The sequence below is a fragment of the Carassius carassius genome, chromosome 15 (assembly GCF_963082965.1).
Source record: "Carassius carassius chromosome 15, fCarCar2.1, whole genome shotgun sequence".
Classification (NCBI taxonomy): domain Eukaryota; kingdom Metazoa; phylum Chordata; class Actinopteri; order Cypriniformes; family Cyprinidae; genus Carassius; species Carassius carassius.
The window spans coordinates 22,083,283-22,099,879 of record NC_081769.1 but is presented as its reverse complement, the minus strand read 5'-3'; the positions used below and the strand labels follow the sequence as shown (position 1 = coordinate 22,099,879).

At 38.7% G+C, this 16,597-nt stretch overlaps 2 protein-coding genes across 2 annotated transcripts; one reads left to right on the top strand and one right to left on the bottom strand.

The window, feature by feature from the left end:
• Window positions 1-2,612: 2,612 nt before the first annotated feature.
• LOC132158562 (hepatocyte nuclear factor 6-like) lies at window positions 2,613-11,233 on the top strand. The gene is made up of 3 exons (XM_059568008.1): window positions 2,613-4,351; window positions 4,609-5,901; window positions 9,174-11,233. Exons 2-3 carry the CDS (start codon window positions 4,857-4,859, stop codon window positions 9,482-9,484), a joined length of 1,356 nt encoding a protein of 451 aa, XP_059423991.1. The 5' UTR covers window positions 2,613-4,351; window positions 4,609-4,856; the 3' UTR covers window positions 9,485-11,233.
• A 1,094-nt stretch (window positions 11,234-12,327) lies between these two features.
• On the bottom strand, window positions 12,328-15,895 carry LOC132158557 (cathepsin S-like). The gene is made up of 8 exons (XM_059568005.1): window positions 15,761-15,895; window positions 14,879-15,004; window positions 14,522-14,644; window positions 13,997-14,149; window positions 13,505-13,729; window positions 13,135-13,300; window positions 12,884-12,986; window positions 12,328-12,734 (listed from the first exon to the last, which is right to left on the bottom strand). The coding sequence occupies exons 2-8, from the start codon at window positions 14,999-15,001 to the stop codon at window positions 12,635-12,637; spliced, it is 993 nt and encodes a 330-aa protein (XP_059423988.1). The 5' UTR covers window positions 15,002-15,004; window positions 15,761-15,895; the 3' UTR covers window positions 12,328-12,634.
• Window positions 15,896-16,597: the final 702 nt, after the last annotated feature.

Here is a 16,597-nt window from a genome sequence, read left to right as displayed (position 1 = left end):
TAAGTATTTTTTAACCAAACATTAAAGCCAGTGCAAACAGCTGTACTGTATGAAGATGCTCTTAGACATTAGATCGTGTGTAATGTATAGCCTATTTTACATGAACTTATTATAATTGTATTATTATTATTCTCTGTTTTTTCTTTCTTTTTTATGTTAAAATCTATGCTTTACCCTTCAACCCGAGTATAAACGCTACAACGTAAATAATGTTAAATGTACCTTGAGGTTCATAAACACACTGAGGTTTATGAATGAATTCCTCTTTTTCTGATGCAGTCAGTTAAAATACCTACCTCAGAATGTTAAATGTTTAAATATATATATTTTTTGTTTATATTTATAGCCTATAGAGCATGCATAGATGCCTGTATTTTTAAACTTTTTTAATTGTTATTCCTCCGTTTAACATTTGTATAATTGTAAAGTTAGAGTCAGGCGCGCAAAGTTTTAATTTCATGTGATGTTTCATGGGCCTGCTCTCCGTGAGGTTCGGGCATGTTAATGGAGTTATTGACTTTTTCACCGATCGATTTCTTTTTATTATTCACCATGCGTACTATTATTTTTGGACGAAATTAATTTATTCTAGCCCTTTTATATTTCGCATTTGAATGCACGTTTTAGTTAGTAGTAGCCTACGTATCATTTTTAATTCATTTCTTTTTGTGCTTTTAGACACTTGTTAACGAAGCCAAATTATTAAGACCGATATAAAACATTAACAATAAAACCTAAGACAAAAAAGCATGTATACGTATGAATATAATAATGTAGCCTAAATAATCGCAGTTTTAATGACCTACTTTTGTAAATTTGTTAAATCTGAAAGGAATAAGTGACAATTGTAGGTGAACAGTAGTAAAATGTTCGTATTACAGTTTAAGCTTGCAGCACAATTTCTTTTTTCATTGCATTAGCAGATTTGCGTTAGTTTTTTTTTTCCTATTTTGTTATATTGCTTATGGTTTCTTATAAAGTCTTTAATTGTAATATTTTGTTAGGCTAAATAGCTACAGTCAAAAGACAAACAGATAAACAGTGATAAACATTAACAGTTAGATTTAGGAAATTATAGGCTACTACTGCACAAGTCATTTTTTAAAACAATATTATTTTAAAATAATAATAATTCCATCGTAACTCTTATGAGGCTACAAGTACAAACAGTGATTATGCTTCTATTAATTTTCTATTAGATGTTTCTATAAATAGTATTGGGCTGTATGAAACCTACAGTGTTTCATCAGAAATGTTTTTCGCTTTATATGTCCTGACAAAATAAATGCACATAAATGCTTATTCTGACACAAAGGTTTCAAGAAACCACACAAACAAGACTGTTTCCAAATCTGATCAATAAAATGTATGTCTTTGAGATTTATCAGAAGGCCGGTAATACCAAGGGAAAACAAATGTGTAATGCAAATTACTTTTGAATTGCATTGAATTGTGAAGTTATTCCGTAAATATGCTACCAGAAACATATTTTATATACAGAGTAATCTGTAATCTTTGCGCGCCCAGTTTAAACTAGAAAGCTGCTTTTTTTAGTAGAAGTAGAAATGTCTTTCTGCAAAATATGAGGTTCTGTCCCCATATCCATAATTTCCTTTATTCAGTTTTACGCATTTAGGCCACTGCATAAAATAGGCTACATTTAATTGTTATGTGCTGAGTGATATGAGCTATTTAACACCGTCTCTATACGGTCTCAAAGACAAGATAGTAACATTATGATGTGAAAGAGTTAAACTCTTCAATAACTTTCAAAGAACACACACTGTTCTTATCTGTCTGCTTAGCTCTGCTCGTTTAGTCTCACGTAGGCCTACGTGTTAACCTGCAGGCCTCTACTCCACTCGGGAGGAGGATGTGGCTCGACCAAAGGCTCAAAGAACTCTATAGACAGGTATAAATAATTTACTAACTCGCTGGCCGCTGTTTTGATTTCCACGGTTTGTTTTGAACAATGTTTGATCATTGATACGTGTCCCAGATAGAAAAGGAGAATTGGTGAATAATATTCTGCAATGCCTTACATGGTGCCGAACTTGTAGCTCTCAGATAACCTCTCTCTAATTCGTGCAGAAATCTCAAGAGTGGTATATGGAATTATTTTGAGATAACAATAATATTAATAATAAACCATCCTGATGCACCGTGAAAAATAAAATAAATGCATGTCAGAAACGAGAAGTAATTGTTACACAGCCATCCATACTGATCATTACTGTTGTTTATCTATATTATAGGCTATTTTAAAATATTTTTCTGAATTCACCTGAATTTACCGACACACAAATTCCCATTCAATCCACATGCTATTCTGTATTTTCTAGATGGCTTTAAAATGCACAAGAAAAGTATTAAAAGGTTAAAGGAAAATTATTGTGTTTTATTTATAAGAATTTAAAATTCTAAAGGGTGTAAAGGGTTATCAATGCACTCTGAATCGGATTGTTCTTATTCGAGTGTTCTATCGTCTATCGAGCTCTCCAGCCGCAGTGAGTGAACTTTCACCTCGACCCTCAAACAGACCCCTTTTTTTTTTGCGGTAAGAGCTGACCATTTTACCTCCAGCCACAGACTCTCCGCACGCACACGCTCACACACACACACGCACCCCTCCCTCCCTCGGCCCTGCTCGGCGCGGATCGATAGTGCAGCATCTGCTGCGGGAAGACAGCAGTCCCACATCGCACTGGAAAATTTTTCAAGCGCTAGAATTGCTCATCTCTAAAAATTAAACTGACAGTCAGATATGATTATTATTCCAAGTTTCAAACACCTACCCGCATCAACTCCCACCTCTCTCTCTCTCTCTCTCTCTCTCTCGCTCGCTCTCACTCTCCGACGCACACATACTCGCGACGCATGCCTTTTTTAACGGGAACATGACAGAAGTGTAATTTTGTTGATTATTAGATAGCACTCTTTAGGAAAGGTCGCTTGTGCTCTTAGAAAGAGGGTCATAGGTGCGCGCGCACTGGATAGATCAAGTGCATTGATCTTGTTTAGCACTTCTGTGATTGAGGAGCAAACTCTTTTTGTTAACTGTCCTCTGAAAGCTGACAGCTGATAAGAACAGCTCTCTGTCACTACGCTTTGTTGCTTCAGTTAATTGCCCTTAGCTTGAGAAAATAAAACTGTAATAGTAGCTACATAAACGCTTTGGCCTTCTAATTGGATTACACAGTTGTTGTTGTTTTTCCATAGGCCTACATTTAAAAAACTTCCACATTCATAATTTATTATCAACAAAAATATGGCCTAACACAATTTTTGAAGAGCTGTAGATTGAACTTAATAAATAAAAATTACATCAACATCACATTTTATACTTAGACTCAAAATAGGCTATTGCTGCGCGTTTTCAATTTTAGCTAACAAATGAAAAATCGCGTTGGCTTAAGGAGGTAACCATAGCAACGCTGAACACTTTTCGTTAAAATCCTTAAGGGACCGAAAACTAAAAAACAGATGTCTATCATTATTCATTACTTTATTTAAAGATTTATATATTACAAGCAGCATATATGACAAAGTAATTGTCTTTTGTTTACAAACTCTTTTAGATAGGCTACCGTTATTTGGTTAGCTAACGTTAACTGTGATTAGGGCATCAAAAGACAACTTGGGTTGCGCGAGAACCTCAACAGAAGATTGCGCCGTGAAAATGTTCTTATTGAATTATATATATATATTTTTTCAAGTCACCTTTTCTGAAACTCTATAATTTGAACACTGTCACGAGCCCCACCTAGGACAATGGCTCCTTGAGGTCCACAGGAGGGAAGGAGTTAACGAGGGTTGTAAATTCACCCCACATCTGTCAGATTTTAAGAGTGTGACGTACTGAGCAGGGGGGCTGGGGAAGAGACAGAGAGGAGAGAAAGAGTTGGGGACGAGATCGATGAGGATACAGAAGGGCAAAACCACAGAGATAATGACAGCGACGGAGCGCGATGCTTAGACATACATCGGCGCTCAGTTTTGACACGGTTGCTTGCAGCATAGTCAAGTCCGGACATCGGATAAAATCGTACGGCCTTACGCGTCATTTGTGTTGCATCTTCGACAGTCGTGGTCCAGCGAGAATCTAGCGGATAACAGGAGTGAAGGACCGGACCGTTGCTTTTTTTCTTTTTCTTTTTTTCCTCTCTCTTTTTTTGAACACCGAAATGTGCTGATGACACACAAAAGTCGTTGTTACGTAAAACCGACTGTTGTGTGATGGTAAACTCGGGGTTTCTGCAGGTGTATAGAATAACCAATTATAGGTTTTGGATTGTGTTTTGGAGAGGCTGTTTCGCTTTTCTCCATCCTGTCGGATAAGCTACGTTGCGAGGTAAGCAATTCTTTCTTAATTCTTCTCAACCTGTTTTTAAACCTCGATATGATTGTTAAAGTTAATCTATGTAATTAATTTTATTAAAAAAAAAATAATAATAATAAGGTTGCTATTAATAAACAAAACAAAAAAAGTTGCTTGTAACGGAATTAATCATCATGGTGGTTCAACTAGTATATATGCGACTAATCTATAAAGCTGAATTAGTCATCATTAACAAATCAGTGATCATGGTCCTCCTGTCTCTTTTTCAGTTTTGGTCAACAAGGCAATAGCAGGACTCACATTGATGAATTCAGAAGCATTTATGGAACACAGAATTTGCTTGCATGACCCAAGATGGTTTCACTGTGATGAAATGTCTCTGAGAGTACACTGAAATCAGATTTTGACATATAAACAGCACCAGGAACTGTTTTTAGATCATATTACAGAAACCACACTCTAGAAGGCTAGAAAACACTGCTGGAATTTAAAGAAGTGAAGCAAGGAAGGTACAGATATGGATGGTAATATGGGTGAGATGTCTGTGCACTGCCACGTAGAGCTGGCACACAGTCAGGACAGCAGAGCCATGCTGCACTCTCGGGATCTCACGGCTGCTTTCCCTCGTCCCTCTCTGGGAGGTCCCGCCATGGGCCTGGAGTCTGACCACCAGAGCCCCGCGTATGACCACAGCATGGCAACTCTCGGGTACAGCAGGGACCCACCAACCAGCTGTGGAAGCACCTACACCACACTCACACCCCTCCAGCCCTTTGATGACAAATTCCACCCTCATCATCACCATCCCTGCCTACCTGTGAGCAACGTCATTGGCAGCTTCACTCTCATGCGTGAAGATCGAGGCCTAGGAGGAAACTACTATACCCCGTACGGAAAGGATTTTGGTTTGGGACAGGGTCTGTCTCCACCGTTAGGCAGTGCAGGCCTGGAGACCGCCATGCATGGCTATGGCAGCTTGGGAAGTCAGAATGGACACAGTAGCCAGATGCTTCCAGGTGGCCATGAGGTCCATATGGGCAACAATGGGGGTAACATCTGTCGAACACCACCAGACTTCGGAAGAGAGATGTCACCGCCCTCTCTGGGGGGTGAGCATGGGGTCAGCCACCAGCTAAACAAAATGGATGCCCATCAGCTCACTTCCACCTACCACCCCCATATATACAACCAAAGTTATCAGCACCACCTCCAGAGCCAACAGGCTTCCAAACTCGGGGATCTCCCCTCTTCTTCCCCTTCCTCGTCCAGCTCCAGCTTGGGGAGGGAGGGCATGCTGGCCAGCTCGCAGAATGGCGGTGGAGGGGAAGAGATCAACACCAAAGATGTGGCTCAGAGAATCATCACTGAACTGAAGAGGTACAGCATCCCACAGGCCATTTTTGCAGAGCGAGTTCTGTGCAGGTCTCAGGGCACTCTGTCAGACCTGCTTAGGAACCCCAAACCTTGGGGGAAACTCAAGTCTGGCCGCGAAACCTTCAAGAGAATGTCCCACTGGCTGCAGGAGCCAGAGTTTCAGAGGATGGCCTCGTTACGTCTGGAAGGTAAAAAGCTTGTGCTTGTTTAGTTGAATTTGAAATGGATTGTTGTTGTGAAATAGAACATATACCCAAAATAAGTAGTAAATCTGGACAAGTATTGTTAAAAACAGTGGCAAGTTGTACATATGATTAACAACAAAGAAAAATTTCAATTAAATTTATTCAGTCAAAATACATTAAAAGTACCACAGATACAACAGTGCCTTTGGCCAACAATTGCTTAACGTAAAGTAAAATATTGGCACTTAAATGTTTTAATAATGCAAAAGGAACATTGTGTGTATTAAAATCCAGTGAATCTTGCCGTGTTACAATGTTTTGACATTAAAGAGGCTGAAATATTAACTGTTGTCCAAAGCACACAAAGAGATCCAGAGAAAAACAGTAACATGAGAATGGACGAAGGTGGGGGGGTATTGATGCAGGGATGGGGCGGTTTTCAAAATGTCGGCTGACGTGCTGCAGCAGCCACTGAGGATTGTGGGGTGGGAGACAAACACAGACACGCAGATTCTCCCGAAATCTTTCCGAATCCCAAGTGATCAGTCACTTAAGCATGAAATACGCTTCAGAATGAATTATTCTGCTTGCATTACCCCTACAGATATTGATTGGTGACCACTGTGCCCTCAGTCGTAGGGGTGTTCCATGCAACCAAATACATGGAATCAATCAATGCCCTGTTGGCCTGAGTGGTACCATGTCCTGCTGTTGTTTTCTGTGGTAGTCGCTAAACATGCCATTCTGGAAATGTTGATTGGTAGTAAATATTCATTTAGGATGATGAGCGGTGCTGTGATAACGTAAGGCCTGTTTATTTATGACCTTTTTCTATATATATATATATGCATAATGCATAATTTAGGCTTGGATTATTAGTTGGAGTATTTTTCATACATTTTAATTGATATTGACCGTAAATTTTCTGTTGGCCAGTTACAATCTGATGGATTTTTCTGAAGGCTTTTTTCACAGCTTCTGTGCACAAAAGCATAAGTGGACACCTCCGTATTTCCCTATATAACCCACTTTCCATGAGTGTTGACTTTTCTCACCATGCCCTTTGTTTAATTACTAGCTAGTATTGATTTCCTTGGGAAAGCAATGCAGAAGGCTCCAGCACACACCTCCTGTGAATAAGACGGCATGAGCAAACATAAGAATGCATGCGGCTACACGCCTCCTCTCTCGGAGACAGCAGGAGTTCAACTTACCGACACGTTTAATGATGATTCAGCTTAATGCAGTGATTTTTAACAAGCATTTATCCTACAAAAACCCATCCTTTAAAAATCCATCAGCACTTTTTAGATACTCACTATCGTTATTAGGAGGAAAAATTATGACACTGAGATCACACTGCATTTTTTTGTACAAACTAAAATTTGTATCCTGGTTTTCCTAGATACCCTGGATTGTTTCTCTCTTTCTCTCACACAGTATTTCCTGAGGTCTTTTGTGTGGATGTCTTCTGTTGGTTGTGTCTGTGTGTTTTCACAAACTGGCTGAGCTTTGATTGGGAGAGAGATGAACAGAGAGAAATTCAGTCACAGGGCAGGGTAGAGATCATTACTCTAAAGCTCAGCATTCGGACAGCATTGGGATTTCACACACAAGTACTGAAGCCTAAAGCTCTTGTCTTAAGGAATCACAGAGATAAAATCAGCTTAAATAGCAGAGGCTTTTTCACTGATGCTGCTACTTTTACATTTTCAGCCCCAAATTATTTTTTATAAAAATTGCATAGTTAAGTTGAGATCTCTGCCACCCTGCAGAGATTGACCATAAATGTGGTTTGGCACGCAGAAGTTCCCCTTTTCATCCAGCACTAAAGGGGTTAAAGCTCCTCTATAGGTCGGGGAGTCTGAGCAGCACAGATTTAATCAATAATTTCTATCAGCCCCTGGCCGAAAAAAAAAAAATCAGCAGGGGGTGGAGTAGGCAGGGGGAATTGGGAGGTGGGGGTGGTTTATGAAAAAGGCTTTCGATCACGTTTCAGCTACATGAGACAAGTGGTATACATCATGATTAGGGCCTGCTCCCACGATCGTAAGAACTTTGTGGGGGGATGTTTATGTCTGGGAGTGTGGTGCGGAGCGCAGGATTTATAGCATGGTAATTCCTACCTTTTACACATGATTACAACATCAGGAAGCATTTAGTTAATGGTCGCCATTGTATTGGCGAAAGCAAGTGGGCCCTATCGAGAGAATCAGGAGTTTGAATATGATACAGACATTAAGCATTTTAAGGACAACAGACTTAACGTTTTGTTTCTTCTGGTTTGTTGTATTTGATATAGATCATTATTGCTCAGCACGTTTACAGTCTTTCTCTTTATCACTTAATCTCCCTTATCCTGAATTTCCACTCGGGGATCAATAAAGTACATTTATCTATCTATCAAGTTGGCAGTTGTCTGATAGAGACTCTCTCTGGTTTTCTGGCAATAGTCTGGTCAACACCCAGTGCAGTATTTAATTAAGCCGTATATTATATAACATTAATAGCGATGTATGATAAATACTGTAAAAAATAATGCAAAGTATTGACAACATTGGTTCTAACTGATCTATTGCATCTTTTTCTACTGCACAGGACTGCTCAGTTTTATTTTACATGCAATGTTTTATTTTTTTTATCATAATTTTGATAATCATTTCCTGATCTGTTTCATATTTTAAGGACTTATTCATTATCTCACAAACTAGTTGCATTTTAGATGCAATGTTTAACATTTTAAAATGGTGAGATCTTTCTCTTTTTAGCTTTTGACTGTATTTACCTGATTATTTACATATTTTTTGCTTAAGTTAAAGTACTTTCAAACTAGTTGCACTTCAGATGCAATGTTGCAACATTTTAGCTTTCGGCTGTAATTTTCAGATTTTTGTACAAAAGCAAAGGACTTCATTATTATCCCTTAAACTACGTCAACTTCAGATTCAGTGGTTAGCATTTAAAAATGTTAAGATCTTAAAAATCTGAAAATATTTCAGCCTTTAACCATAATTTCCTTTATGAAACTGTCTTAATTTTTTTCCTGCTGTTTATAGTTTGAAACTTTTTAAATGATATTATTGTTAATGATGCAAGTCATACTTTAAAAATCTACACTGAATAGACCTTTATCAAACAATATTTATTTTTTCTGCAATTAAGTGTGGAGCCTATTAAACAACAAAGATAAATTGCTGATAATAATGGAAAGACCAATTAAGGTATTTAGGTCTTGTTTGTAGACAAATGTTTTTTTCTCTGTGTGTCTTTTTCAGCTTGTAAGCGTAAGGAGCAGGAGCAATCCAAGCTAGAGCGCAACCAGGGGCCCAAGCGTACCCGGCTAGTCTTCACAGACCTGCAGCGTCGCACTCTTATGGCCATTTTCAGAGAGAACCACCGACCGACCAAAGACCTGCAGATCAACATTTCTCAGCAGCTTGGCCTTGAGCTTTCCACAGTAAGCAACTTCTTCATGAATGCTCGCCGCAGAAACCTCAACCGCTGGACCGAAGAGGGCCGCCCATCCTCCACTGGCTCGTCGGGGTCCAGCACTGCGTCTCCAGCAGTGACCTGCTCCACGGCATGATGGGAAAACGAGCCGTTTTACGATCTGCACAGCACAGGTTTACCTGTAGCTCCTGGAGTGTGAGATTTTGAATCAAGGGTGTTTTTGTATACAAATCAACAGCATATGAAACCAAAGATGAAGTTCGCAATGTCTAGATGAGACAGGATTTGATTGTAGTTTTAGCATTGATTATTTTAGATTTAATCTCAAAGGATTGGCCCGACACATCAGGGTTTATGAAATCACTCACAGATCAACATATTGAGGGTTATGAAACGCTACTGAATAGATATTGAATCTATTAATTTTGTAATTCGTTACAGCGGCTAAAATCAGTGCAAATGTTTCTGGTTTTTCTTTGTTGATCATGAGAGTGAAAATGATATTTTTAGAGTTCTCGAAAGAAAGAGAGATGATTTTGCAACAAATGGAAACTTAATGACCAAAGAAAAAAAAAAAAAGGATGCAAATGAATCTTTCGGAGATTGTTTTAAAGGGAAAAACTACTGGATAAAGAAGCTGAAACCAAAATATGAACATATTTGAGAGCTTGTTTTCTTTTTATACACCTTCGTTACAAAAAGCCAGGCCTCATAGTCCAAAAAAGGCATCCGCTGTGGGACAACTACAGTCTCAGCACAGGACTGAAGTCGAATCCTCTCAGACAATATGAGGAGGAACTTAGCCATGACTCTTTCTGCAACAGACTTTTAACTTATTGGTGAGTTTCTGCGGACAGAATGGCTGCGGAGAGGAATCCAGGATGCTCTTGCATACTTTCCATCTGATTTCAAATGATTTCTTAGATGTCACACTGAGGATGGAGAAATCCATTTGTTTTTGTAAAAAATTTCAAGCACACAATCTGGCCGATGGCTGTTCGTACCGGAAAATCTCAAAGAACCTGATGAAAAATACTCACGAAAAGCTTGAATTGAACAAGAACTGAGAACCACTTTGTCTATTTATAATCATGTATTTATTTCCAATCTTCTAGCTATTTATTTTATTTATTTGCTAGTTACCATCAGTATTTATTTCACCAGTGTTGATTGTGTGTGAAAAATGATAGGAGACCCAGTACCAAAGATGAATATTTGTCCTCCCTGAATGTCCTCATCTCTTGAACGCTGTGTTAGTATTTCGATAGCCAAGCTAGCGTACCCATCCATGTTCATCGTTCACATGTGCTGCATGTCTAGACCCTTCAGGCCACAGCCTGACCGAACAAACCGAGACTCAGCGTGGTTGTAAACAGCTCACATGTGGCTGTGAAGTCGAGATGATTCTATATTTAGGCTGTTGAACTGTGATCTCCTCACTGCGGTCCACATTTACTGTACGATGTGATTGTACGTGCTGTGCCGTGGTCTCTCGGGGTGGGCCGTCGAGGGAGAGCTTTTTCAATGCTCTTTCACGTTCCCCTGTGTTTAACCTTTGCAGGGCATGTTGAGGCCCCTTCACAGCACACACTTGAAAGAGGGCCCATGAAAGAGGCCATCGACTTTTGCTGACTTCAAAGAGGCCCTTTTTATCTGTGTCCTCTCGGCGGCTGAGGCTGGTGCTCAGCACTCGGTAGGCCCATGGGCTTAGGGCATTCATTACCGAATCACGGTGAGAAAGGGGAGGGGTGGGTGGTGAATGGGTGTTTGGGGATGTGAATTAAAGTTTAATGAGAGACAATTGTAAGCGTGCTGCGCGAGGGGCAAAGGGTGTCAGCGTGTGTGCGTCTCAACTCTCCAGGTCACCCTGTTGCAGCACTGGTGGTTAGCCTCTCTTTTTTCAGAGATGTAATTAGGTTATAATAATTTGCAAACTTAAGCGGTAGATGGTTAGAGATCACTCGACGAGCTGTAGCGTCCCGTTTAGCAGATCAAGACAAACGCGTCTAACGTTATTTAGTATTTGGCGCCTCCAAGTGGACGCATTGTTCACACGCTTACTGAGAGGAACAGAAATCACGCCATATTCTCGTAGTGTTTAACCTCTTCAGATAAATGTGCAAGAGTTAGTACAGTGTGTAAATCTTAAGTGATATTTCCATTTCGCCGTCCCACTGAGGGGAACCCGTTTGGCCATTTTTGTTCTACCCGACAAGCTCTAATTTCATCTACCTCAACTGTGTGTGATGTGTCGTGTAGCTGAGATGTAACTGTACCAAAGATCCCATCCATTCAGGGAGCGTCTGTGCGTTACTAAGTTTTATAGCCAAATGTGCTGGAATCAATCCGTGAACACAACAAAATCACAGCCCTACCTGCAAGCAGAGAGAACATTGTGTGTGTGTGTGTGAGAGAGTGAGAGAGAGAGAGAGAGAGAGAGAGAGAGAGTGTAAAATGTCAGAACATTTATCAATATAAAGACCAAATGGGAATGACAATCGGAGCAAGAGAGGGGTCTTGCTTATCTTATGATTGCTTATCCCTCCAAAAATAAAAAAGCCAAAAAAAACGTGTTACCTTGTAAAAGTGAGGAAAGAGACCAAAATAAATGTTAAGTATGTTTGAATCTACAAATATGATGCAATTATGTTTTAGCCGTGTCATATGAATCATCCGAATAAAAATATGATTTTAGCAAACTTGATTGTTGGATCATAACATAGGCTTACAGAATTAATTTTCTTGATGCATTCTTGGCATCTGGAGATCCACTTATTAATGGTTCAGAAAAGCAGACTTAAACGGTAGCAAGTGTTTTCTTTTTTTCTTTTACCGATCACTTATTTAAAATCTATTTCTGCTGGTGTGAACATCTGTGTCATTTTAGGCCATTCTCTCCCTTGTGTTACCTTATGAATGTGGCTAATCAACCAAAGGTGTAAAAATCACAGCAATCTAAATGTCAATCATAACTGGACATTGTGTGCTGATCTTGAAAAATCCTTTAATACCTCATGTGAAACTGTTCGTTGTGATGTTGCACTGAATAAAACAAAGTCATTTGTAAATATACTGAATAGAGTGAAAGCAATTTTTCTTTTAAAGCTTTACAAGAGAGAAAATATTTCATATTTATACTGTAAGACATTCTTAAAATACATTTAGATTTTTTTAAAAAGACAATGGAAATTTGACAACAAAAACAAATATTTAGAACACTCATTTAAAGGTAAGAAATTTACATATTTCTTATCTATATTCATAGATTTCAACATGGGTTTTACAGTTACATAATCGGATAAGAGGCGTATGAGGCGATGCCGCACATGTTGTTCTGGTTTCTGGCCATACGGATATAGCCACCATCTCCAAATCCAGTACCCCAACTGTTCAAGCAAAAATAACAATTAGCATATGCATTTATTCATCAGTGTTTTGTTTGAAATAGATGTGCTCTTTTTAAAAGACTACACTGGGTATATTTCAAAAAACAAAATCAGATCCAGTCAGTTCATAACAATCATTCTGATTGTACCTGTTTTTGACCAGCCAAAAGTCCTGTCCAGCAATCGCACCGTATCCCACAACCACCACAGCATGGTTTATTATTTTGCTGCAAGATGGATCATTGTAAACTCCTGTGAACAGATGTGAGATTATAATATTATTAGATTAAAAGATTATAATAGCAACCAATGAAACATAAAAATTCTTTTGATCTTCAGTTTGTCACCTGAAATCTTTGTAATCAGCCTGCCTGAAATGTGATGAGAAAGAAATACTCACCACTGTGGTACATGATAAACTGAGGGCGGGTGGCATCAATGGCCACTGAAATGGGCCCGATGTTGGCAACAGCCTGCTTCAGGGCCTCCTCATCTCCTTTACGGACAGAGTAGTACTTGCTGCAGCTTGCTGCATGCTTGGATGGATCATATCTGCAAGTCCCTTGCTGTAGGACACAGTTATTTATTAGATTATATTCATAATAATGGGTTGAAGGTTGTTTTTTTTTAAATGAGCGAAGCACTGACAAATCCAGCTTTCTGTATACAATCTTTCATGACAGTTCCTGACACTTTTAATATAATTTGTTTTTACAATGTTTTGTAATTATCACTTGTTTCTCCTTCAATTTGATGCACAAACAACTTACCACTCCTTCATAAGGGTAAGATGACTCAGAGTCTATTCCTCCATTATCAATAACATAATGGAAGGCATCATTCATCCAACCACCATTGCAGCCCTGGGGGCCGTAACTGGAGGAACAGTCCACCAGATTCTGAGGACTGAGTTCAACCAGCTTTCCTGTGGTGTTCATCAGCTGACCTTCAAGAGCCCCAACAGCGCTGAACGCCCAACACGAACCACATGCACCCTGACAACAGAGAGAGAAGTACGATAAAACTACTAAAACAAGGAAACACAAGAACTATGGAATATTTAAACTTTTTTACTTCAAGCTAGTTATAATTACAATATAATGTGAACCTGAAATTCTTAAAAATGCTTTTATCTCAGGTCTTTCAAATTAAGCAAAAAGAGCTGTCCTGAGAAATAAAAAAAAACTACTCAGTCAAAAATGTAAATGAGAAAATCAGTTTTTGTATTTAAAAAACAACAACAACAAATGGTATAATCATACCTGGTTCTTCACACTGGAGACATATCCCTTCTCTCTCCAGTCCAGAGAGTCTGGGACAGAAGCCCCAGGAGAGCCCACAAATTCTGGTGCTTGCGTCTTAAAGCCAGGAGGGACACGAGTTGTGGCAAATGATTGCAGAATCTCCTCTGTTGTCTGTGTATCAACAAAACAAAGAGGAAAATTTGAGTTTCAGAAGATGAAATTGTCACTGCACCTGATTTAGCCGATTTCTGCCAAAGTGTAAAACTTTATGGCTTTGCAATTTCTAGACCCTATATTAACTTAAACATCTAGAAGCTTTTGTAAAAAAAAAATATATTGGATGAAAACAAACAATGTTCCCTAACACAAAATAGATTCATGCAAAAAAAAAATAGAAACAAGGAAATAAAGCAGTATTGCGTACCAGGATTTTTTTTAATTTATTTTTTTTATTTTAAGCAGACTGGATGCACATGCATGCAAACCAAAGACAAAGAAACGCAGTGGAAAAGGGAAAAAGGGACACTAGATTCATGTTCTTACCATGTCACCCATGTGGTTCATGCTCAGGTCATATGAATGCAGACCCATAGTGGCCTCCAGGTTGTGAAGGGTGATAAGTTCAACGTTTCTCTCCCACAACTCCCTCCTGCCCAGTTCTTCAACCTGTCAATATAAACAAAATAAATTCCACAGTTTAATACAGCAACATATACAACTGTTGATGTCACTGGTCAGAATTTTTCAGTTTCAAATGAATACATTATTATTTCTATAAAAAATACGCCCATGAATCAAGCATTACCTGTTTGATAAGAAACAAGGAAGAAATAGAGTTTGCATTCCTCACAGAACATTCTTTTGGATCATCTGACAGATTAATGAGATTCATATTCTCACCTTACTGGAGTAAATCTTGTTATGTGTCTTCTTCCAAAGCTCCCAGTGCTGGTCTAGATTTGTGTTGAAATGGGCCAGTGCTGCACTACAACACACTGCAAACAGCAAGCTCCCAAACATCATGGCCTGACAAGAACAAAACACAGGTTATAATTACTGCCATGCATTCAAACATCAATATTTTGTAATAATATATTCTCATTGCATTATGTTGACAGCTGGCCAACATATAAGCCACAATATTAAGAGATAATTTTAGTGAAACTATATATAGTACCCTATCCATTTATATGTTCATATCCATGTAAAGAAACCAGGGAAGTTGCTAGAGTTGGTGTTGGTTAGTATTTGGGGTTTTGAATTAATAACGATTTACTGAAAACGGGCTCTTAGTCCCACCTACTGGCCGGAACAGGTACTTCAAACGCCATTCACACGGAACGCATTTTCTGCTTTAAATATGCAAACAAAACGGAAGAACACAAGACTGTCGAGACACATTTTTAAACTTGAAACAGCACTTTAAAACCGTGGCGTGAGAGGCTGAAAAAGCAGAGACGCGAGGCGCAAGGGTCAAAGACGACTTTTGCCTTATGAAGTTTACAAAGCAAAATAACAGTTTCTCCTTTTCACCGCTAATATAGAAGAAAGTGAAATAATTTAATTTAAAATCTATATTATCTGACGTTATCTCAAAAAGATCAGAGGCTTTGGGCAATACACACTATCATTACAAATCACTGCAATTATAAACCCAGGCAATGGCTTAATTAAAACAGAAAGTGAAAAGAGAAAGTGTTTTGATGAAAACACACACACACAAAAAAACTTATAAAACAGATACAAGTGTGGAAAAAATAAAACTGATGTATCTAGTCTCACCTGTGTACTCCTGTTAAGCTGCACTTCTGGAGGCTGCACTGTGTAAAGGAGGTGATGATGAACGAGTTCCTGGTTGCTTTGCTTTTACTTTGTTCCATCACGTGCTAATATCTGCCTATTGTCATATGACACAGCTGCCAACTACCAAGTGTTATTTGCCACTTGCTCAAAAAGTTGGGCAACACTGCTTAGGCACGTTCCCACTATCAAATCGATGTGCTATATTCTGTGAGGTTACAATGGTACACACAAACTTTGGTGTCAATATGTCAAATCTTTGGAGAGATTCAACCTTAGACACATTTTGGCATCATGCCTCAAGCTTGTTGCAACGCAATACAAAAATGGTCTTGTCTATCAACACAAAATCCATGACTTTTTGTCAGCACAGTCTGAAGATGATCCGACTAAACTTTGGTGAAAATCGGACCAACTGACTGGGAGGAGTTTGAAAAGTAGGTTTTCAACAAATCAAAATAGCAAACAGTAAGTTCGGCTGACTTTGGCTAACTTTGTATCTCTGTTATTATCATGACCCAAGTTTAATTACAATAAGCTAATGTTATGACAGGTTATAATCATTTTGAAAATGTCATTATTAATGGTTAATGAACTTTTGACAAATAGGTGGCGCAGTGTCGAAACTGTGCAGGTAGACTAAAATAAATGTTAAATATGTTTTTTCTTTACAAATATGATGGAATTATATTTTAGCTGTCTCATATGAATGACACAAATAAAAAATGTGATTTCAGCCAACTTGATTGTTGGATCATAACGTAGGCTGATTAAATTAATTCTCTCAAGGCATTCTTGGCATCTGGAGATCCACTTATT

Bases quoted from the DNA above. Each gene is read 5' to 3' on its own strand.
- LOC132158557 (XM_059568005.1), bottom strand. From the start codon at position 15,001: ATGATGTTTGGGAGCTTGCTGTTTGCAGTGTGTTGTAGTGCAGCACTG. The intron at 13,301-13,504 runs GTAAGTTGTTTG...TGTGTCCTACAG, and splicing joins CTTACCCTTATGAAGGAGTG to CAAGGGACTTGCAGATATGA. The intron at 12,987-13,134 runs GTGAGTATTTCT...ATCTGTTCACAG, and splicing joins GTTTATCATGTACCACAGTG to GAGTTTACAATGATCCATCT.
- LOC132158562 (XM_059568008.1), top strand. From the start codon at position 4,857: ATGGATGGTAATATGGGTGAGATGTCTGTGCACTGCCACGTAGAGCTG. The intron at 5,902-9,173 runs GTAAAAAGCTTG...TGTCTTTTTCAG, and splicing joins GGCCTCGTTACGTCTGGAAG to CTTGTAAGCGTAAGGAGCAG.